Source organism: Syngnathus typhle, linkage group LG8 (genome assembly GCF_033458585.1).
Source record: "Syngnathus typhle isolate RoL2023-S1 ecotype Sweden linkage group LG8, RoL_Styp_1.0, whole genome shotgun sequence".
In the NCBI taxonomy this organism is placed as follows: Eukaryota; Metazoa; Chordata; class Actinopteri; order Syngnathiformes; family Syngnathidae; genus Syngnathus; species Syngnathus typhle.
The window spans coordinates 11,553,671-11,577,269 of record NC_083745.1 but is presented as its reverse complement, the minus strand read 5'-3'; the positions used below and the strand labels follow the sequence as shown (position 1 = coordinate 11,577,269).

The 23,599-nt window shown below is 47.6% G+C and overlaps 2 protein-coding genes across 2 annotated transcripts in view; both read left to right on the top strand.

Annotated features, from left to right (window-relative positions):
* The first annotated feature begins 871 nt into the window (after positions 1 to 871).
* On the top strand, positions 872 to 2,754 carry znhit2 (zinc finger, HIT-type containing 2). The gene is made up of 2 exons (XM_061286063.1): positions 872 to 930; positions 1,108 to 2,754. The coding sequence occupies exon 2, from the start codon at positions 1,140 to 1,142 to the stop codon at positions 2,691 to 2,693; it is 1,554 nt and encodes a 517-aa protein (XP_061142047.1). The 5' UTR covers positions 872 to 930; positions 1,108 to 1,139; the 3' UTR covers positions 2,694 to 2,754.
* A 296-nt stretch (positions 2,755 to 3,050) lies between these two features.
* Positions 3,051 to 23,599, top strand: part of lrpprc (leucine-rich pentatricopeptide repeat containing) — a 34,245-nt gene continuing 13,696 nt past the window's right edge. Inside the window, exons 1-24 of the mRNA XM_061286052.1 lie at positions 3,051 to 3,255; positions 4,151 to 4,353; positions 4,421 to 4,543; positions 4,790 to 4,911; positions 5,014 to 5,072; positions 5,462 to 5,548; positions 5,669 to 5,795; positions 5,867 to 6,011; positions 6,087 to 6,244; positions 6,329 to 6,434; positions 6,506 to 6,613; positions 10,962 to 11,080; positions 11,550 to 11,640; positions 12,614 to 12,683; positions 14,575 to 14,602; positions 15,323 to 15,380; positions 16,018 to 16,124; positions 16,599 to 16,676; positions 16,802 to 16,873; positions 16,954 to 17,067; positions 17,183 to 17,313; positions 17,546 to 17,631; positions 19,987 to 20,194; positions 23,097 to 23,221. Of these exons, the coding sequence (XP_061142036.1) occupies positions 3,077 to 3,255; positions 4,151 to 4,353; positions 4,421 to 4,543; positions 4,790 to 4,911; positions 5,014 to 5,072; positions 5,462 to 5,548; positions 5,669 to 5,795; positions 5,867 to 6,011; positions 6,087 to 6,244; positions 6,329 to 6,434; positions 6,506 to 6,613; positions 10,962 to 11,080; positions 11,550 to 11,640; positions 12,614 to 12,683; positions 14,575 to 14,602; positions 15,323 to 15,380; positions 16,018 to 16,124; positions 16,599 to 16,676; positions 16,802 to 16,873; positions 16,954 to 17,067; positions 17,183 to 17,313; positions 17,546 to 17,631; positions 19,987 to 20,194; positions 23,097 to 23,221 (2,704 nt within the window). The 5' untranslated portion in view covers positions 3,051 to 3,076. The remainder of the gene's footprint in view (positions 3,256 to 4,150; positions 4,354 to 4,420; positions 4,544 to 4,789; positions 4,912 to 5,013; positions 5,073 to 5,461; positions 5,549 to 5,668; positions 5,796 to 5,866; positions 6,012 to 6,086; positions 6,245 to 6,328; positions 6,435 to 6,505; positions 6,614 to 10,961; positions 11,081 to 11,549; positions 11,641 to 12,613; positions 12,684 to 14,574; positions 14,603 to 15,322; positions 15,381 to 16,017; positions 16,125 to 16,598; positions 16,677 to 16,801; positions 16,874 to 16,953; positions 17,068 to 17,182; positions 17,314 to 17,545; positions 17,632 to 19,986; positions 20,195 to 23,096; positions 23,222 to 23,599) is intronic.

Below are 23,599 nucleotides of genomic sequence, written 5' to 3'. Positions count from 1 at the left end.
CAGATTACTTTCTGGAAATATACGTATGGAAACGGGTCATTTTAATGTCCTGTCGGGGTGTGTTAAGAGGGGAACATGCGTTCTGATTTTTAACATGACGTATAAAATTTAGGGGTCGAGGGCACAACTTTGGTCTCGACGACACGCCAAACAATTCACATGTAACCTCAATGAAATGTGTTACCATTTGTGGTGGTATCTCCCAGTAACGAACCTTATGCATCCCAGCAAGATGCAACGTCACAGGGCTTGTCAGAGTGAGAGAAAGGAAACAGAAGAAGGCAGCGGTCTGCCCAGGAACGCTGGTACCGCAGCCAGGGGCACTGTAAGGGGGGGGATGAAGACAGCATGGCACACGTCAACCTTAGACCCCTTTGTCAAATTCCGTCTTCCGCCCACGGGGTATGTTAGGCATCACAGAGACCCGTTTGCCTGGCGAGGGGTGGACAGCGTGTGACAACTCCCCACCTGCGTGACCTTTACTGCGGTTGACTCCCCCGCAGGAGACCATCACCTTAAAGCAAACAGCCCCATGGGAGATGTGGACACACAGCAGAGTCACAGAGACACATATAAAAATAGACAGGGATAGAAATATGATTTGGTTTCAAAGTGTGATCATTAGTTTAAATATAGAGATCATGGTTTGACAAGAACATCTAATCAACCTCTGAGATGCAAATAGTGAAAATCTACAAGTGATCAGCAGCCACACTGCATATATGTTTATAGTTTTCTGTATAATTAGTTTGACCACCAAATAAACAACAAAATAACCCACTTTTCCTATTTTGGAACCTTTTTGGAAAGCTATTCTCTGATTTGTTCTGGCAACGCCAGAAAGGACATTTCTTCTTTAAGAATACGTCATCACAATCCAAGATGGCGGCGCACTGATTCACTGCGACAACACAACCCGGACGTGTTTTGGTGAGTGAAAGCTCCCATTTAACTTTCCCAAATGGTGTAGAAATTTCATAAATGTCACCCAACGTGTTTGTAACCTACTGAGAAGAACTCGCCGAGCCTACAACTGACATTATAATGATTATTTTTATTTTGTCGAGCACGTGATACGAATACAAGTCTCCTTTGCTTCCATTGCAGACGCCGATTTTTCCTGCGCTGATTCGACAATAATGAATCCAATAATGAGACGGACACTTCCTCCTTCAGTGAGGAATCTTCTGACAGACATCGGTCCAAAGGACGAGTGGTCGGATGAAGAAGAGAATGCTTCGGCGGTCAGCAGGGATGGGATCCTGCTCCCCGGCAGAGGAGCTTCTTCTGAACAAGAAGAGTTCATCACTCAGGCTTCAGCCGGTGGGAAGAACTCCAAAGTGTGCATGCTGTGCAAGTGCAAACCTGCGTGCTACACTTGCCCTCGGTGCAACTTGCATTACTGCGGTGTGGCTTGCTACCGCAGCCCTGATCACTCCATGTGTTCAGAGGAGTTCTACAAGGAGTCCGTTCTTGAGGAGTTGGGAAACATAGGGGAGGCAGACCAAGAAGGGAAGAAGAAAATGCATGAGATTCTGCTCAGACTGAGACAAAAAGCCCAAGTTACAAACGGAGGAATGGAAAGCGTGTTAAGAGAAGCCGGAATGGAGCAAGCCGGCAACATTGAGGCTATGGACTTGCTTTCCAGATTAGCTGAGCTTCAGGAATCGGGAGCGGATAGTGCGGGGGAGATGGAGGACATCTTGAGAACACTGGAAGAGATCGGAGGCCAAGAAGACGATGAGGAGCCGGCGGAAAGCGTGACCCGTCATCTGTCAGAGCTTGATCTTGACAAGTTCTCCGAAGAGGAGCTGTGGGCGCTCCTTGACAACCGTGAGAAGGAGAAGTTTACTGGTCTGCTGAGAGAGGGCACTCTTGCTGGTTTGATCCCAGTGTGGAGGCCGTGGTGGGAGGAACACGACCAGGTAGGGAGAGCACTGGTGGAGGTACTGGAGGAGGAGGTTCAGAATCCACATCAAAACGTGAAAAAGACTAAGAGCAAGAATGAAACGGCAAGTTCGGTGGTCTCTGGTGTCCCTGCCATTTCTGCTAAGATCCCCAAACTAAGCTCCTTATGTTCCAATCCATCTCCATTGGTCTGCTACAGTGTGATCAACACTCTTTATTGCTATACTTTCACATTGCAGCTCTTCAACGGTGACGCCGATTCGCTCCTGTTTGAATTCTGTGACACGATGCTCACCTTGTCGGAGGCGCTGAGCTCCAGCAAGGTTTTTAACTCTGTCCAAGAGGCCGTACACAGCGGAGAGGCTATCATCTTAGGAGGAGGCTACCTCAACAAACAAGAATCCCTCGCCACCGACTTGGCAGTAGAAGCCACCGCTCACGTCCTGACCGGTAAAGACAAAGATAACGTCGCGGGATACGTCCTGGCGGCCTTGAGTCAGCTACGGTCAGCGTTCTCCCAAGCCAGGGCCTCTCTCTCCAAGGGGGGAGAAGAAGGCGCAAGGAGACAGAAATACTTCCTGGCTTCCAAGAAGTGTGAATTCTTTCAAGCCTGGACGCTGGATCATTCGTGTGGCACACGCGGGCTGGCTCTGGAGCTGTGGAACGAGTACAGTCGACGAGAGAGCCAAAGGAAAAATGTGGAAGAAACAAAGACGCTCGTTGAGGAGACCTTTAAAAAAGGAAATAGGAAAAGCAATAGTATGTTGATCCAGGAATTAAAATAAAAGTTTTTAAAGAAGTTTGTGATGCAATAAACAATACATGAATAAACCAGTTGAACCCCTATTTGTTTTCATTTCACAATCATTTTCATGGTTTATGTAATACGTACTAGATTCTAGTTTAATGAGATGGTGAATTGTGAGTTTTATTAAAAGTTATTACATTTTTTTACATTTCAGAAAATGGATGGATCAAAATATGTCGTTATGTACTTTAGTGAATCGTTAAAATATGGGTTTCAGCTATTAAAATGAACTAGTTCTGAAATAAAATAAAATCTCCATACTTTTCAATGACCCGTTCAAGTTACGTGCAAAGTCTCGCGGTCCTTTATTTACGCAACACGGAAGTCTCGCTCGTCATTGCTCCCTGCGAAACAGCAAACATGGCCGCGCTCTTGAGATCAGCCCGGTTCCTCAAGTTTTCGCCTTCGGGCTTGCTCCAAATCGTGGGGACCGAAAGAATCGGACCGCCACTCAGTCGGTTGTATAGCGGAAGTGTCGGTGTTGGCACGACGGGAATTTTGACCCGACGGACGCGCCCGAGTGTGAGAAACGAGGCCCGGTAAGGCGCTAGCTTGGGTAGCCGCCATCCACGCGCTTTAGCCTGATGCGCAGATGTCATTGAGACTCAATGACAACCTGCCAAACAAGCATGATTTGTACTTTACACAAAAATATGTTATTGTATTGCTGTTAGGATAACATTCATTGTCACTGGTGTTCGCGAGGCGTAATATCAAATACATATAAAGGCACACTGTTTGATAATCAGGTTATAAAACACATGTCGCAAGCTTTTTGGTCTATTGAAATCATTTTTTGGACTTTAACAATTGCATTGCAGTTATGAACATTGTTTTTAGGTCGTGTATAAAATGATGTATGTGGTTTAATTTAATCATTTTCACAGAGTCATTATTATTGGTTAATTATTGTAAATTTAGAGTGTAATAGGAAGAGTTTGCATTGCAGCATCTTGCCATGAATCATATAATGTCGGTTGAAGGGCACTGATGAGATGATCGCAATTATATTCAATGGTCACAATGAGAAGGGGGACGGAGGATGGGTTAAAGTCTCAAATGCGGAGGTCACTGTGTTCAGTGTGGCCTCGTGCCCACCACGTCTGCCTGAATGTACTCAAACATTTACTTACTTGGTGGGAAATGTGTGCCTGTTTGTACCTAACCGTTTATTCTGTTTTATGAATGCCTGCATGTACAAGCATATGTTCCATAATTTTACCATCTAGTGGAAAAGCATGTCATTATTCTGCTGGTCACTATGCTTCACCGGCATAGACAGATGAAAGAAAAATACATTGTTTGTAGTAATAAAAGATTTTGGACCAAGTAAGCTAAATTTAATAATTTCCCTTTGCACAACTGACAAGGAAAGGCCATTCACCTCGTCTCGACTGTGAATGTAAATATTGCTCTCTCCCTCACCCCTTCCAGTCATGTGTGGCCACATGCAACGGGATGCGTCCGCAGCTACGCAGTAGCCACGGAGAAGAACGACGAAGCCAGCACAGCAGTGCGCTCCAAGCAGGCCCAGCAGTTCGACTGGGCCTTGGCCAAGCTGGACACTTCGGTGAGGAGGACGGGCCGCATCACCAAGACTTTGCTGCTGCGCATCTTCCACGACATCTGCAGGACAGGTCATTGCCGCTGACAAACACCCCAAGTAGAAGGAAGTACGAGTACAAAGTTGGGCTGTTGTTGCAGGTTACCCGACTGGTAACGAGGCCCTGCTCCTGCTGCGGAGCTGTGGCTCTCTGCTGCCAGAAATGGGCCTGGAGGAGCGCACAGAGCTGGCTCACCGTGTCTGGGAGAAGCTGAAGGAATTGGGTGAGAGCTCTCACACAATGGCGCTTTTTGCTGATAATTACGGCCTGACCGACAAATGGGCAAGCCAATATATTTCAGTTTTATTATTTTTGTATTATAGTTTTTTTTTTTTTTATACAACATTCAAACATCCCCCATTGTCCACCAAATATCGGAATCTTCACCATCCCTAAAAATGAACACATGATATGAACATACTGTAGACAAGCTGAATAGCAACTAATTGTTGTTGTGTCCTCCCCCTAGGTGCACAATACGACGTGAGTCACTACAACGCCTTGCTGAAGGTGTACCTGCAGAATGACTTCAAGTTCTCGCCCACCGACTTCCTGGCCAAGATGGAGGCCGCCAACGTCCTGCCAAACAGAGTAAGATGAAGAAAGCGTGTAAACAATGAAGGTCATCATCATCTGGACCTTTATCTTGCTTCTTGCGCACGGTTCTGTTTGAGTTGTCATTTGTGTTTATAGGTTACCTACCAGAGACTCATCGCAGCCTACTGCCAAAATGGAGACATCGAAGGTGCCAGGTGAGCCTATGGATATATTTTCTGAGCTTTAAAGGAGACACATGCACTTGAATTGCATCTATGAAAATAGTGGAGTTCGTGGCTGCACATCAAATGGTAAAGTTCTGTAAATAGGTCAGTCTTTGGTTAAATGTGCACAAGCGAGCCTTCCTCATTTTTCCCTGGATTCTGACATCACAGTGGGTGAATTAATGTAATAACAAACCCTGACGTTAAACCTCTCCACCCATGATTTGGCAGCGAAACCAGGTGAAGATGTTAAGGTGTCCAGAATGTTTTCATGGTAAAGCCCAAAGTTAAACGCCTTTGTTTAGATGCCTTTGTGATTGTTCAAGACATTTTGTGTATTTCTGAATCCCTGATTACGAGTTGTTGTGCTTCATTCCCAGCACCATTTTGGGTTTCATGAAGAGCAAAGACCTTCCCATCACCGAAGCTGTTTTTAACGCGCTGATAACAGGCCACGCGCGAGCAGGGTGGGCGCCGCCGCTTTTGCCCCTGAATCTGTTTCATAAACTTTTCTTGTTGACTTTAAATAGATCTGTCTGTCTCACAACGTTTTACGCCCATGGCTAAAAATGTTTTGTGTGTGGCAGGGATATAGAGAGCGCAAAGAACATCCTGTCCGTTATGCGGGGAGCTGGAATTGAGCCAGGTCCTGACACCTTTGTGTGTCTGCTGAACGCTTACGCCGACAAGGGAGACGCAGACGCCCTGAAGAAGGTTAGCATCTTTATGAAACTCCCCCTGGCGTGCTCAAAATGTTTATATCTGTGATGCCTGGTCCACGTCAGACGCTGGAAGAGGCGGAGAGCGCCGACTGCAGTCTGATGGACCGAGACATCATGGAGGTGATCTACACGCTGGCCAAGGCTGGGCACAAGCAGCACGCCCCCGAAATGGTGGAGCGGCTAAGGCACGAGAGGGGCTACGTTCCAGGTGCGACTACACAGTGCACACTCCCGTCTTCCTTTCTGTGAGTTGTTTGTCTTGAAAGCGACACTCGTCTTACAGATGCCATGAACTTGTGCCTGAGCCTCATCACGCAAGGCCACCACGACACGGCGTTCCTCATCCTGAGAACCTTCCCCAGCCTGCAGTCGGACGACGTCAACGCCAACTCACCCAACTTTGGAAATTTCTTCCTGAGGCACTGCATCAACACGAACACGGTGCCTGTTCGAGTTCAAAGAGCATGAATTGAGTTTTGGGTCCATCCCAGTGCTTTTCTTTTGACCAACTGTTTTGAATGACAGCCAATCGAGGAGATTGGCCACTACTGCAAAGAACTGCAGGGCAGCCAGCTGCACGCGTCGCCGCTCACCTTCGCTCTGTCATGCGCTCTGGAAGCCAAGAAGATCGGTACGTTACAGCAGCGTTGCGCAATGCTAAACCGTGCTCACGGCATGAAGCGCTACTTTCTTCCCTTGCAGATGCGTCTTTGGAGCTGATGAAGATGATGAAAGAACAGAACTTACCCATCAGGCCCCATTACTTCTGGCCCTTGCTGACACAGCCCGTCAAGGACAACAACGCAAACGGTACACACCCCCCCACACACATTGAAATCGCGATTTTATAGTAAAAAGCTATCGCTCGTGTTGCACTTGTAAAAGTGAGTCATCGTCTGATCGTAGTATCAGTAGAATTCAACTCCGGGCTGCCGTGAGACCCCAACAATGACAAAAATAGACAGCAAGCTGCCAAGCATCTGGCTGCAGGTCCCATGTGAACAGTGAGCATTTTGTGTTATTTTTGCATGTAGTGGGGGGATTATGAGAGGTATTTTGCAGCAGAAAGAGCTTTTAAAAGGAGCGCTTCACCTCAAATATTAATGGCACCCCTCCCCAACTGGGACGGATTTCACCGGACCGGGGCAGCCAAGGGCGAAGAGGTCTGATCCCTCCCCGCGTGAGAGCGTTTGAGCGAGAGGGGATGAAGCAAACACGTGCTCTCTCTGGAGGGCCCGGCCAGGAGATGGCAAAGTTTTTAGACGCGCTCCCAACTTCCCTCTCGCAATCAAGAACACTCTCGACTTTGCGGAAATGTTGTTGAAGGTGAACGTTGAGTAGCTTGATTCCAGCCGGGCCCCCTCATGGCGTCCCAGACTTTACTGCCACCTTCAGGACATTAGATGGCCTTGTGAGTTTATGACTGTTGGATGGATATTTTTTTTCTTTTTGAGAGTTTGATTGCTTTATTGAACTGGGTTCGTGAAATGCCTCTTGGGGAGCCACAACATGCCCACAAACAAATCATGAAGGCAACACTTTAAAGCAAAAGAATGGTGCCAAGTTTTGACCATCGTCATGAGGGAGTGGGTCTAAAGTATGGTGATTTAGTTTCTTTTTTTTTTATTTGAATGAAATTTGAGTGAAATGACTTCACTCTTCTTGATTGTGAGAAAGATTGTCACCGCGTCTTTTAAGATTTCTAATCCTTTGTTCTTTGTGACAGTTTTAATGGCTCGCTGCTTTTGGAGACGGTCGACGCTTTGTGTTTTTGTCCGGGATCAGCTTGAAGGAGAGGAGGAGCGCTGGAATCGTCTCAGTGACAGATAGCCGACATTGTCAGAATCCACCACTCGTTAACGGACTTGCTGTCAAACGCGGCGGCAGCGGCTAGGCTTTTAAGTGCTTTATTTTTGCCCAGTGCCGTCCTCCCCATCCTCTCTTTGGGGTTTTTCAGAGCGATTAATAAATGATGCATTTTCCCGCTGTCAGCTAATTGTCAGGGAGGAAGCGCTCGGTCCCGCGCAGGTCGAAATGCCTCGTTGATGTGAGGCTTTGGCAGCGGTGGAGAAAAAAAAGGAGGCACGATTTGAAACCGCACACACACACACAGTGGCCTAACCGCAGCTTCTTAGAACGCAGAGCGGCATCCATTTAGTCGGGACGGTGTAAGACGGAAGCAGGGAAAGTAGAGAAACTGCTTTTTCGCTCACTCGCTGGTCTGCCTTAACCCTCATGAATGATGCAGCCTCTTCCCCTTCGCTCGATCGTGTGCGCGTGGACGGAAAGGGAGGGTGGCCTTACAGTGGGGGGGGGCGGGGGTCTTTGCAGGTGATGTGACTGATGCGGAGTGACTTGATTTCATGTAAATGCAAGCGCTCTGAGGGAATTCACTTTGGATTACGCGCCCCACTGTGCACGCCCCATGAAATATTAAGCGCCGTGTCACTTTTTGTCCACAGGTGTCACTAGCGGGCAGAGCTGCGGAATGGGGGGGGTTGGTGCATTTTGATGAGGTGTGGATTTGGTGGATTTAGCGGAAGCATATGCCGGCCCGCACTGCCCACCTGCCGCCAGCTAGTCATCGCTTGTCAGCACTCGCCAAGTGCTGCACTTTTTATCACTTCTGACACGGTAGCGCAGGGGAAGGAGGGGCGGGGGGTTGGGATACTGGTGAGGAAAGAGTGTGTGTGTGTGTGTGTGGGGGGGGGGTGTATTCTGTTCATGTGTTGTCCCACCAGCACCTGCCTCCCCTTGCGACCTCACCTTGAACCTTCCTAAGCTGTCAATTGAAATTTCCACCAAGCGCTTCAATCTACCGCACCTCGCAAGAAACGAGGTGCAAATGCTTCCTTATTCTATTTGAGCAGGTTTTATTTTTCCGGAGAAAACTTTAACAAAAATGTGGTTGTTAGGGTGGTGCTCACTCTAACTTATTTTGCAAGAACCACACGGGAGACAAGTCCTTTTAGACACCTGCAGGTGGAGAGTCCGTTCGTCGCTGTGCGTACGGCGATGATCGAATGAGGTCTGACTCAGGCCTCTTGCAGGAGCATTTTGATTGAGAGAAACAGTAGGGTTGAGAGTGGGGGTGTGGGGTTGAAGCCCCTGGCCTGCTGATCAAAGCATAGCAGGGGGTCTTTTACGACGTTGTGTGAACAAGGCAACTTTGATTGCTTCCTCTGCAGCTAGTCAATCAATTCAAAAGATCATCGCACTTTGTTCTACTACAAACTAGGTAAATTATTACAGGTTACATTCCAACATAATCATACGATGAAGATAATCTGTAAACCCTAACAGTGGTGAACATGCCAACTCCACACGGGAAAGCCGAAGCAGGGGTTCAAACACAGAACATTGTGCCTTAATTAATGATCCGGCGCTACTGTTTAGCTTGCTGCAAAACCGAGCACCCCCGCGCAAGGGCAGGTTCTCGGGTAAGAAAAGGAGAGGTGACAGGTACTCTCATCCAAGGTTGGGGGTGGAGACGACAGCTACCGGTTGGCTCCACTCCACTCTGGCCGTCGTTGCTCTCAGCGCTTGCTTCTCATCTTCTGACAGTCAACCTGCAGACATGAGGCTGACGATGATATCTTGTGACTGTTGCCTTCCTTAACTCACTACTTTGATACTTCTCGCCCAGATTTGTGTCAGCCTTCACGCTAACCAACCTGGAGAGGACCCCCCCCGACTCACTTCCAAGCCCTGCGCAAAAGTAAAAGTTGTTCAGACAAGGCCCAAAGCTGAGAGTATCACTTGGATGAGATGGAGATGCCACATGATATTGCGCGTTACATTTTGAGTTGAGTTTTTTTCTTTTCTGTCACTCCAGGTCATGTTGTAACTTATTCTTTTGGAGTTATCTCGCTGATGGTCAGGTTTCTTGAGTGTCTGCCAACACGGCAAGTGTGAATTACACAACCGAGTAAATCTTTTAAAAAAAGGAGAGATTTGCAAGATTGAAATGTCCACTCACTCGGGGATCCAAACAACGTCCCGTTAACTTTGCAATGAGTACAATGGCTTGTGTGCAGACTCTTGCCTTTTCCCCCTCGAGCGCCCCGGGTCTCCATTCACTTGTTTTTGTTACGTCTGCCGCGGTGGAATTGATTCTAGATTATTCAGCAGGAACTGCTTCTCTTTCATAAAAAGAAAAAAGAAAAGCAGCGGGAAAAGCGATTAGAGGGGGGGTAAGAATGGACGAGCCGACGGCTGAATGGATGGATCGTCCATTGAGAAGGAGGAAGATAGCTTTTTTTTATCTTGGAGAAAGCGAGGCAAGAAAGAAGAAGATGGATAGCAAGCGGGCTGGGTGAATGAGCGATATGGAGCGAGGGGTATAAATGGATGGAGCTGGCTCAGGTAGCCGTACCTGCTCTGAGGCGGCCACAGGTTTTAATGGCGTGTAAAAGCCTGGCACTCATCTTTTATTCAGCTAAAGAGCCAGACTGCCAGGTGAGCACATACGTCCCGCGAGGATACGGAAATGGAGCTCTTCGTATGAGCGTGTTGTGAAACCTGATGGGGAGGGGAGCATAAATACACACGGCATGTTGAAGGGTGCCAACTCAAGCACTTTTAGATAGTTTTCAGAAGGCCACGTGGGAGGGAGTGTGCTGGATGTGCTCATACACATGCGGGCTATTCCCGGTGCAAAACCGCACTTAAAGTGAATGTATGGATACGGCGTATGCAAAGTGCTGCCGCTCTCGCTGCCTACTGCATGTGTGTGTATACACAGACACAGACACACACACACTCACACACTTGGGGGCATCTTTGTGTGTGCGAGAGAGAGAGAGGCTGTTCCATATGCATCTGACGGTTTAGGCCTGACTTCCCCGGGGCAGGACCTCAGGGCTCTGCTGGAGAGCAGGGCAACGCTTGCTAGAGTCCACTCGGACCCAAGTGCGTGTCGATGTATTCCACCCTAGTCCAAGGTGGAGCGGTTGGCATCCACGAGCATTTATCTGGGGAAAAAGAAAGTGTGCTGTTCACTCGAGGGCCAAGAGTGTGTTTGCTCATGCCTTAGCCGCACTTTCCTGCAGCTTCCACAACTCCGGCCTTGCACTTGAGTGGAGGCAGTAAAGTGCAGTAAGTGGCTAAAACAAACTGTTTGTCAATAAAGTTCATTTAGTGTGTGTGTGTTTTGAAGGCGTGGTGGAGGTGATGAAGGGCATGCAGGCACTTGACGTCACCCCGGACCTTGACACCATATGTGGCTACATCTATCCCGTCTTCCCCAGCGTTGAAGCAGCGCATCAGGCTCTCACGGTACTTTGGGGGAGGTTGCAAGATTTTTAAATCTTGGGTGCTTGTGTATGCATTTGGAACACATATTTATGCTTTTGGAACACAACACGCATACGAGACACAGAAAAAAATCTGACAAATGTATATAATATATATTATTTTGTTTTTTATAACATATTTAGCATTGCACTCATGGAAAAATAATTTAGTCAACTTACTTTACTATCATACGCTGGTACTTGGATTACGTTACCATTTACGTTTTTAACAGGTACCTTGTAGGAGGAAACGTAATTTCGATTTCTTTGTGTGTCTTGGCATGAAGGAATTGACAATAAAGCTGACTCTGAATACATTTTTAAAGTACGACTAACCCAACTCCTTTTATTGTTATCCTAACTTTTATGTTAGCCTGTCGATGGCGTTTCACATGATACATTAGCATTAGCTAGTGTCTACATCACAAGACTTGAATGTTGTCATCTTTCAGGATGCAGGCATTTCAATGGAATCGGAGGGTTTCAGAGCTTCAGAGATTCGGTTTCTGGCTGCAAACAACCTGGCTCAACTCTATACCTTGTGTGGGTACACACACACACACACACACGTGCTCACACACACATTCTGCCACGTTACGAGTCCACCTATTCGAGACAAGCTTGCCCTGCATCTCGAGCGCTCGTCACTGTAAAAACCGCTGCTACGCCTGCGGGCTAATTGGCTAACACACACACACACACACGTACTCACTCTTTGGCGCTCATCAGACCTTTTAAGAGATTAGTGTGTGTGAATATATAAGCAAAGGACGAGAGGCGCCTCAACCGAACCTGGGAGCGCCAAGGAAAGGGGGCCCGCTTAAATAATGGATGATATGAGCTGTATTTGTCTTTTACAGGAGCTGGTTTTAGTCTTCTTTGCTCATTTTTGCATTTGCTGCTGCTTTTATGTATTTCAAGTTGATTATGACATTAAATAATTTGTGTATAGTAATAGTTTTATTTCCAGATGATTAGTGTCCCACTAACAAGTAGAACCTCAAGACGTGATATGGGTAGACTTCACATTTGTAGGTTGTAGTCTGCTTTAAAGAAATGGTAAATCCTCATTGAAGGTAAATATTACGCAATGTACACTTTTTAATTTCGTCACAGTCCTACCGGTGAGAAAATAAGTGAATATCCGTTGAAAACAACGAAACGGTCGATCATATATTTGACTCCGTAATTTTGTACCATGCACTCAAAACAAGAAATTGAGGGTCATTAAATAGGAAATCAAGTCAAAAATTCAAAATAAAAATCAACAATTTTCTTTATTTTATTGCATGATTTCAACATGGATAGCTGTGTTTTCGCTTAAGTGTTTGAACCAATTTGTGGCAACTCAAAGGAGAGTTAAGCTTAAAATTCAAAATAAAAATTAACAATTTTCTTTATTTCATTGCATCATTTCAACATGGATAGCTGTGTTTTCTCATAAGTGTTCGAACCAATTCGGATGAAATAAACAGCCTTCTGCATTTATTCATCTCTCCTTTCCTCTCTTTTGCAGTGTCGGACCCCTCGCACCCCCCACTGGACCTTGGGCTTTTCCGCAGCAGCCTCATCCAGGGCTTCAGAAAGTGAGTCAATTAACCTGTTGTGTGCGTTGCCCGCGTGTCTGTCTCCAGCTTGCGTGTGTTCCTGCATTTCCATATTTTGCCACGCCACTCCTGACTAGTGTTTTAGGGAGGCCTGTAGCGCTATTGGAGGTCACAGCGGCATATGTTTTGCATACCACATGTGCTGCCTATCACACCATCTACAGAGCCTCGCTTTGTGTGTGTGTGTGTGTGTCCATGGAGTGTATCTGTGTGTGTGCGTGTGCAGCTGCAGGGTGAAACGCAGCATACGCACACGGCTGCCTCATGCATATGGAGGCTTCATCCGCTGGCCCTCACCCCAAAGCACCGTGGGAGATATGCAAATAAGCAGATGCCCACCGCTGCCCTTACCCCCTAACCGCCCCAACCCCACCCCCCAAATAGCCTGAACTAGCCTTGTGGTCTCCCTCTGTTTCGTCCTAGCACGCACGCAAAGCGTCCCAGAGTTAGCCTCAGGACCCCCCAGTCGCACTCGGGGCTTCAATCGAAACGGGGTGTTTATGAATATTTAGCGTTTTAACACTACACAGTTGCACACCAACGGTGCGCCCCTGCCCTCTTTCCGACTGGCCGCCTCCCCAGAGCCAGGCTGGAGGCGAGTCACAGCAAAGTGCTGACTTGTCCGCTAGGACCCAAGCAACAAAAACACATCGAAAAAGCTCAAATGTACAAAGTGGAGCTGAATTTTGTTTTCAGACAGGGTAAAGAAATGTGTCAAAATAGATCAAAGATTAATATATATTGTTTAAAAGGCCCATAACAAGGTAGCTAACTCAACTTAATTCACAAGTAGAAGTTTCGCCGATAGTAAACAATTCACCATAAAATATGCATAAAGCTGTTTTTTGCTGTCAAGCTAAAATGTAAAGAAACAAGAATTACACATTGCGTATTAAAAACACAGAATGAGAGATGCCATTGACGGCCAAATGAATTACATGGATGCCGCAGGAACAGACATTTGAACACAAATGGTGCAGCAACACGTCGATCCTCAGAAGCAGCCATTTTTTTTTATTATTTTTTTTTATCTCTGCCACTTTGCTGAGTCATTTGTGGAAATCATCGTCTATTAAGTCAAGGCACTGCTGTGCGTGCATGTGTCTCTAAGCACTTTATATTAGTTCATTTTTATTTTCAGTCAGTCTCTGTTCCTCACCGCTTCTTCCGTTAAATCACGCACACAATCACCCGTGCACCCCGTGAGCCTCCGCGACAAGGTCATAATTGGACCCGTCACATGGTATGCGCACGTGTGTGTTTTTGTGTGTGCGCGCCTTTGTGATGCGGGGACCTGTCAAAGACAAGGTCAAGGGATAATTTAATCATTAAAGACCTCTCTTCTTCTCTCCGGCTCGCTGACAGCAGCCGAGATGTCACACGCCATCATTTAGCTTGTGTGTGTGTGCTTTTGTGCCTTGCCATGCTTTTGTCCCGCCGTCTCGTCTCTCTTGTCCTGTGGGCTGGAGGGCGTCAAGTCTTGTCGGCGCCTCGCGTGCGGTGTTTTGTGCCATACTTGTCACTTTTGTCGCCATGGCGATGTGACTGCATGCCTGCATTGTCGCGTGACTCGCGATCCATCCAGTTAACAAATGGAGTAAATTAAAACATGACTAGTACGTTTCTTTTTAATTGTAGTCACGCCATAATTCGCGTCACAAGACACTTGATTTCGCTCATTTCCGTTTATCAAGTTGGAAAATTAGTAAGCTTACAAATGTCAAGTCAAAACATCGAAGAACAAATTTTTGGCAAAAAAAAAAAAAGGGGGTTTGTGGGCCAAATGGAAACTTGCTAGTTAGTGTGTTTGTCCATGTGCAATGTGTGGAATGTGAGCTGATACCTTGTCCTCTACTGCCCCCTACTGCAGGTCTGATGACACGGAGAATATGGTGAAGGTAAGAGCTCAATGTCACCGTTTATTAGGAAATACACACACACACACACACACACACACACACACACACACACACACACACACACACACACACACACACACACACACACACACATGCAAAGCAAAGGAGGATTTGGGGGAAAAAATCCTTCAGGATTCAAAATGAATCCAAAAAAGATGACAATAGCTGCCTATCACTTTACCGAGCCGCTGCTTCAACCAAAGTCACATCTAGTGAGAATATGTGAGATGACAGAGGCCATCTGCTGTCTTTTCCCTGTATTATGCACGCTGCAGAGCACATGCAAATGATTACATGCTGGCTGGCTTGCAACCGTAAAAAAAGTGCGAGTGAAACAATGTCGGTGAATAATATTGTCGTTTTAGTCCTCTAAGAGCTCCTTGACTGCATTGTGAAACAATTTGTCATTCCGTCAAGCATTTGTCGACGATTTCTATTTGTTGTATGCTGGCTCCCTCACTTAATTGAATATGAATGATTCTGACAACATTTGAACTTGAAAGACAGTAAAACATTAGAAATGTGACCGAATAGTAAAAAGAAGCCGTCAAAACTTTAACCTATTTAAGTACTGCAAAAAAAAAAAAATGTAAGCACAATACATTTGCTATTAATGTTTAAGCATTGGCGTCATGTTTGTTTTCTTTTCTTTTTTTGGTGCAATAGAGATCTAACAGCAATTTTTTTGTCTTCTCTCAGATCACCAAGCTCTTTTATGAAGACCAGCGATTCAGCAAAGCGCAAGAAAAATCAGCAGGTTAGCCGTCATTGCCGTGCACCAATCGTTAAATTGACGTGAAAATAGTGCGTGTGTGGGTGCGCGCGTCTATGTGTGCAACCTCCAGTCTCAGTGGCACTGCTGACTGGGCCACTTCTCGCCATGAAGCCCGTGTCTGTTTATGTCCAAGTGTGTGTGTAAAAATTTTTTTCTTGTACTCCATTTGCAGAAATGTAGCCTGGCCGCTGACACAGTGCTGAGTCGTTAACGTATTTGTTGGCAGCGTGCGAAGAGTGTGAAATGTCTGCGCTAAGATGTGTGTTTGTTAGGCGCTAATGTCGCTCTGTGTCAGTGTGTGTCCTACACTGCTGAAACTGGTGCGTGTGTGCTGGTGCGGGCCATGGAGATTGTTGTCCGTGTCACATCCCGTTAGACGACATCTGCGAGACTTGCTCTGCTCCGCGTGTGTGTGTGTGTCTATGTTGAAGTTAGGCGCGGCTGTCAGCACCAGCCATCGCTCGCCTGCTCACAGCGTGTCCCCAAAGCAGCCTCGGTCAGCAGGACGGTGGCAAACGGGAACGTCGTCTAAACACTCAAATGGACGCGCTGACTGACGTAGTGGCAAATGAAACGTATTCCCGAGACTGGCGCTCAGTGTCTTTGTTTGCTTTTCCAGACACGGTCGCTTACTTGCTGTACAATCTGATGGACGGCATGTCGGAGAGCGAAGTGCAAGCACAAGAAGACAAATTGCGGCGTTACTTCAACGAGCTGAAGGAGCAAGTACGCAAACACACACGAGACAAAAATATCATCAACATATCCAATCATATACAAATACTTTGATACATCAGGAAAATGTGATAAAAATATTGGACCGAATCCTAAACTAATAGAAAATCATCTAAGAAGCGCAATCCTGATATGGAAAACAAAATCCCCACATTTCAAAGTCTGTCAAGATGTTGTGGAGCCAAAGCGCATGCTCATTTGAATTTTGTACTTTACCACTTACGTTTTTTTCCCCCCCCCCCAGTCCATTTTCAGCTGCCCCAAGAGCACTTGAGTTGGCCTTTTAATTTCCGCCCTCATTTAAGCACTAATTCAAATGCGAGCTCCGTGACAGCCCGCAATTGGCGGAGATGAATGAAGGCCATATGCGCCGCTTCTTCCATAATGTTCCACTTTTTTGCCTTCCACCGGGCGTGCAATGTCAACATGTTTAGCGCATGTGACGTGGTTCTCTTTATTTTTCAGAATATCATCATCCCTTCAAATATCTACAGAGGCATCAGAAACCTGCTGGAGGCTTGCCATGTTCCGGAGCTCATCAAGGTAGCTTACAAAAGATCCACACTTGGTAGAGAGCAATCTATTGAAAGAATTGAAGAGTCTATTTTCAGTATTTTAAGGACTAAAAAGAAATTTGGCCCGACTTTGCATGTTTGTCTTTGTGTCAGGATGTGATCGTGCTGGTGGACCCAAATGAGCGCGTGTCGAACGGCCCGATGTCAACTGCACCCCGCCTGAGTGTATGTAGGATGACGTTTTTTTTTTTTTTACCTGAACCTTTGAGAGGAGGTAACCTTTCTATTTGCTCACCGTCCTTCAGGGCCTCGAGGGGAAGGTGTCACTTCTGGAGGCGAAGCTGGCCGAGCTAAAAGCGGAAAACAAACCGCTGGCTTTCACGCTAAAGCAAGTCATCCAGGCTCTCTCGGTAGAGGAGGTGCGCTGCTTTTCTATCGCCTTTGGATGAAATCATGACATTGCACTGTGCAGTGAGGCTCTGCTGCTTTTGGAATGTTTGGCCTCTCGTCTGAAGAGCTCTGGCCTCTTTGCAGAACCTGCAGCGGGCCCTGGAGCTGAAGCAGCAACACGAGGACGACATGAGCCTCGGGGCCTACGCTTTGCTCATCAACCTGTGCTGCCGCCACAACAATGTGGAGGAGGCACTCAACCTCAAGAGGGAAATGTGCGTAGACACGCACAAATTGCATTCTAACCTGTAGGATGCCATTAAAGTTGAACATGATCGGTATTAGGAGAGACATTAATGCTAAATCCGAGCCGCTCCAACGCAGGGAAGGCTCGGCCGTTTCCTTCAGCCGTCATCCGCTCCCCGCATCTGACAACAACAAGATGGCTTGCGTTACCGTGAGTGGTGGAATACATTAATTTACAATCTCTCTCGCTCTCCTCCACAGGAGTCGCCAGGATTCATCAGTGGGACTTGATGCCAACAAATATATCGCACTTGTCAATTTGCTCGCCAAGAACGGCCGAGTGGAAGGTGAGCTCGGCGTGTGTTGACTGACATTCAGCGTACTTTCCCAATGTCAAGGACTTGGAAATGCCCGTTAATCAATATAATCTTTGATGATGAAAAATACCAAATTATAAGGAAAAATGATAAATATAGTCCGTATATATCAATCTAAAAAAAAAAAAGGCTCACAAAAATCTGGGAATTCCAAAATATCACACAATATAAAATACACACTTAAAAACCCGAGAAATAAGTAGCTTGATTTTTTTTATTTTATTTTTGGGGATCAACACAAAAAAAATCTATTCACTCACGGTCTTTGTAAGAATGTTAAAAATGTGCATATGAGCCGACCACAATGCCACAGTGGATTCCCTTCAGCCCGCCGAGGAGCCAATTACCATCAGTGTTGCCGCTTTGCTTTTTTTTTTTGTCTCACAGTGACAGCCAAATGTTTCCCTTGTCTGTCCTTTCTGCTGTCCTCCCTCTTTGCGCTGCCTGTCGACATCCCCCGATACACACACACATGATCGTGCATAAGTACACGCACCCCTGCATCAGCGAGAAATGAGAGGAGGAAAATTACAGGACTGTGTGTATTTTTGTGGAATTATTGAAATCCGCCTTGATGCTCCTGGCAGATCATGTCCAGCAAAGTGCCTGAGTGGTGCGCGGCGGCGCGCACACACATTTGCATGTGAATCCAAGCAAAAGGCATTCGTTGGCCCCGGACGACACTCGCCATGTCTGCCTTGCGCAGAGGCAGCGCGAGAGCGGTCGCCATTAGCCAGAGTGCGCGCATCGGGCGAGACGCTTGTCACCCGCATTAGCACACTTGGCTAACCTTGATGTTAGCCGAACACCCCCACCCACCCCGCCGGCGTTCTTCCCAGCTTACGGCGCTCACCGGGCCCCAGATGAAGATCACGTTGGGTGGCGTTTTGTTTTTATCACAGCGCCTCTGTGAGTGGCTTGCGTTGTCTTTTCCTCGAGTTCAACTCATGCCTGCTTACTTTTGTTGAGCATGAGTGAAGGTAGTCACCCCCTTCTAAACAAACAAACTACTCCAAGTAGTGAACATCTCACAAAACACATGCTTCCTCCCTCAGTCATCCATCTCTTTTTGAAGACACCTCTCCATCTCCAATTGTCTCTCTGACCTGCCCTTGGCGTCCGCCGCATCCGTCTTCTCATTCATATAGCGTGCTGTGAGTTGCTACTCTTTGTACCTGCAGTCGAGTCACGGAGCATTAGATGAACCACTGGGCTGTGATCATCATGTTTGTTTGCCTGTCCTCCTCCCCGTTTCCCGATGCTTTCGAGTGAGTGGTCCGGCTCACTTTGCCGCTGCTCGGCTGAGCTGACTGCTACGCATCCCGGCTCGACGGACGGGTAAAAGCAGTCGTGGGTGCAAGGCGGCTGGAACGGTGGACGGAGCGCTCCATTTGGGCGGATCAACTCCGAGCCATTGGCCTGGCTGATTAGCGGGTGCGTCACGGGGTGATGGAGAGTGTAGATAGGAGAACTGAGACTTTGGTAGCGGTGCTGGCAGCAATCCACACGTGGTCAGAAAATGAAAGGTGACATCCAAGGGTACACCCGAGGGAATGCCTTGGGTCAATTGCATGAAGAAATCTATTCCTTTTGATATAAATCTTAGATTCCATGGTGATGGATTTAGTCAGCCGCAACTGCTGGCTAGAATCTTCCCATATATTCTGCGCACGTTCACGTTATGCACTCGGGTCGCGGCGTATAGATTAGTTTCTGTTTTGGAAAGCGGCTGTATCGCTATCAACCCATTAGCGGGTGTTTAAATAGATGCTAAATGCATCTTAATGACTTCAGCTCGCTAGCACACACACACACGCATATGCGCGCACCCCCCCCCCTCTGTTCACCATTCGACCCCCTCCTGCGTCGGCCAGATGGGCGCCTGGCGAGGTAAATGGCGCCGCATTTCCATGAAAAATGGACGGGTCCCTCATCCCGTTTAGCGAGGTCTGGTCGAGGCCATGGCCGGCCCTCTGCGCCACGCCGCGTACCTATAATTTAGCCCGCCTCCACCCCCTCTCCGCTCGGCCTATGCAAAAAGATGGCCCTCGTTGTAGGGGTCCGCTAATTGTAGTCTCACTTAGAAAAGCGCACGTAGCAATTAGAGCAGAGTTGCTATTATCCAGCCTTGCATTTGCATCCCTCGTTGGGAACAAAATGCTCTTTTAATATGGGTTTGTCGTCCCCACGTGGATTTAGCTAAAAGGCCCTTTTATTGAAACATTTGCGCTCCGACTTTTTTTTTTTCCCCCATTTCCCTCAATGTTGATTATATGTGGGTCTTTGTTGATCTTTCTGGCAACTTTGCCTCCACCTCCCATGCAGAGGCCGTGGACATCCTGAAAGAGATGAAGGAGAAGGACGTGGTGCTGAACGACAGCCACAACACTATGTTCTTCCACACCCTCAACGCCGCAGTGGCCAAAGGCGGCGCCCCTGTGGTCCAGCGCCTTCAAGACACCATCTTCATGCTGGGACTGGCCAAGCCCAACGCCAATCTCTGCGCGCCTCTTGTTAGCGCCTACTTGGACAGGTGAAGCTTATCGCCTCTTTGTTTGTGAGCACGTCGCATCCATTTGGCAGCTGTCGGGCGCGTCGTTCATCCCTCCCCGTGATCATAGCCGAGGTGACGTTCCGGTTCGGCGACTCTGACAGAGAGAGGATGTGGAAATTGCTCATTTGTGTGCGTTTGATGTGTTCCCCTCTGCATGTGGCTTTGTTGTTTTGGACTCAGCAGCTGCAACCTCTCCCAGGAGCCCCCTCTCCTTCCCTGCCTGCCCACCCACTGCTATTTTCCCAAGGTGTGCGTGCGTGCGTGCGTCGTGGTTATTTGTCAACACAAAGTGCAGATCCGTGTTATCAAACATGGGCCACAGGGGTCAGTGGTAATGGCCCGCCTTCTCAACGCCTGTGCGCCATTCACCCCCTCTGTGTGTGTGCTGTGTATATCAGAGTAGCTTTTAAGTAGATCAACTCATTAGCATGTTAATTATGTACAGAGCACTAATTGCTAGATTTACTCCAGCCACGCCGTTCGGGGTATCACAAACACACGCTGTGCTCATAGTTTGACGGCGCGTTTACCTCGGAAGTCGTACTCTGCGCGCTTTGCAGGTGCTCCCCTGCCGCTGTTTGTTTTTGTCAGAATTTTGGCACAAGCCGTTGCCCGGTTCACTCGTTAATCGCTGCCTGGGCGAGATTAGTGGGCGAATTTACTCTTGGGTCATCAGCAGTAAGCCAAAACAAGCAGATGCATTCAAAAGTCGTATTGCGCGCCAATTCGACACAAGTACGGTGTGGAACTGGAAATTCACTGAAGCCAATTCAAGGTAAGAAACTTTTGCTAAATTACTGCCGCATGTTCTGTGTAAAATGGTTGCTGATGCACTGGCCGATCGAGTGGCCAACTTTAGACTCGGCTTCCTCTGTTCGTGCGTTGTTTTCATTCCGTCACTCAGCGTAGTTGGGAGGAGGTGGGGGTAGAGCGCCGATACACAAGGACAAAGCCGGCATCCGTCTCTCATCCGCCGCATCGCCACTTAATGAACACTTGTGCGGCAGATTAGCCCTTGACAGCCCATCATACGCGCCGCACCGTTCGCCTTCTCGCCCGTCCGCCCGCTCCGTATTGTCTGAGCTAACCCACGAGCGGCTGCCGCTGCTTCTCTAAGCGATTAGCCATAAAAATACGAACTGAACGGGGAGATGACGGCACAAAGAAGTGAATAATAATTTTGCAAGTGGTAAATACAGAGCGGAGATGCTTCGAGAAACAAAACAAACCTATTGTCTGGAACCGTTTTGTCCAGATTCCAAACACCGTCATAAAATTTCATCCACCTGCACGGGCAAGAGTTTGAAGTCATGAATTAGGGCTTCTCAAAGGTCGCGTCCCTTGCCCTCTGTGGCGCTTGCTATTAGCATAGCTAAACGGCCTCCTTGTGCAGGCTGCTGGTGTCATGATCAGTGGCTCATTTGTGTCCTCCAGACACGTCCCGTCCTCCCTCGTAGTAGGACAGCGGCTTGATAACAGGCCTGCCCGTCTTCGTCACACAGCGAAGGAAGGACGGGGCACAATTAGCTTCCTTGTCTAATCCACCAGCGGAGCTCTGCTTATGCTTTTTTTTTTTCCAGGGCTTAATTGGCTGGAAAGTGGCTGACGTGCAAAGCTGGGGACATTAACGCGAGTAAATGGCAACGCAAAGTGACATTTAAATTGTAACAGGGGGAAATTATCTATCGTTTGACATCCTTAGCTCTTTTTTTCAGGAGGGGAGGGGGGAGGCATAATTGCAATGCCAGGCCAAGTGATGGCTCCTTTTTAGATGTCTCGTATAGAAGTGAAGTATGATAGTAGGTCGAGCTTTCGAGAAGAAAGAAAAGAAGTAGATAGCAAAAATGTTGATGCCGTATTGTTGGATAGCTCTTTAGTGGCGTTGCTAAATATAGCTCTCCTCCATCTTCCTCATCAGAAATTTACTAGGCAACACTCTTCGTTTCCTCTCTGGTGTCGCAGAAGGTGAATTCAAGGCCGAAGGTGGTCTGGTCTTTGCTGGGCTTGCTTATGAGACCACACGCACACAGACCCAAATCAACCTTGATCAGTTCCTCCTCACTCAGCATCCTCGCCCTTTCTGCTTTGACCTCTGTGTGATTGACATGGTAATTACCCAATCAAGGGATTGACAGCTGGGCTGTCACAACAGCACCAATTGAAGAGAAGCCGTCTCTTGTGTTGGTTCCCCGTTTCCTCCTTCAACTTGTCTTCGTGCTTGGGCTCTCTCTGTTCCTTTGTCAAGCCGTCCGCGTTTCAGCCCTCCGTCAAATCTACTGGCTCCATGCGTTGAACTGAGGATTTTGAAACTGGCCTAAATTTTCGTCATGTAGGTTGATCGTGAAATTAGATCCAAAAGCCCTGAAAGTTCTTCACATTTTGAGATTGATTCATATTTTTGCTTTGAAATATGATCATGCTCCGTTTAAGTACCAGTTTTAAGATGGAACATCGAAAGAGTATTACATTTTTTTGACTTTTCTGGTGGAAGTCGTGTCTTGAATTCAGACAAACAAAAGGTGGCGAGGGCGAGAATGGACATTTGAGTATTCAAGATGAGGTGACGAGGAAACGCTGCTCGCAAGGATAAAAGAAGCGAAAAAGAAGTTGGATATGAGCGCCCAAGCTAAAGAGCGGCCCTTTTGTCTGCCACCAGTGAAAGCCTGTCCAGAGACATTACCCCCCCCCCCCCCCCCCCCTTTTTACACGATTGTTTGAGAACGATGTATTGGGGCCAAAAGGCCTCATCATCTGCAGTCGTGCTGTCGGCGGCCGGCTCATTGTGCCTGAGCGCGAGGGCGCTGGGTTAACGCTCTGTATTCTCTCCCAACCAATTGCACATGTGACTCACTTGCTCTTTTCCTTTGTGTGTTTTGGACAGCGATGACCTGTCAGGAGCTCTCGACGCTGCGCTGGAATGTCAGAAGCGCTACGGCCACCTTCCGCGCCTCCACGACATCATTGTTAGCCTGGTGGAGAAGGGCGACACGGAGCTCCTGCAAAAAGGTCTCAAAAGCAGCGTTCTGTGCCCTTTTCGTGCATCTTCATTGTTCCTGCTAGAGCAAAGGCTGTCGTCCTACCTTATAAATTGATGCCAATCAATCAAGTCAACGAGACGGGCAACTCTCGCGAGCGATGACAAATGCACAGACGCGAGACGAAACAATCACAGCCGCACTCTTTGCTCTTTTGATCTGTTGTAAGGAGTCGGTCCTGCTTTCCATAATTGCGTTAGGTGGCTTTGTAAGTTAAAGTCAGTCCCCCCCCCCCCCCCCTTCTTTTCTCGTCCTGTTTGCTGTGCATGAAATGTGCCGGAGGAGCAAGTGGTTCTGGAGTGCATCTCTTCACCCCCTCCCCAACTACCACCCAAAAAGCCCTCTTATG

What these genes read in the sequence shown, in the direction of transcription:
- znhit2 (XM_061286063.1), top strand. Translation starts at nt 1,140, where the DNA reads ATGAATCCAATAATGAGACGGACACTTCCTCCTTCAGTGAGGAATCTT.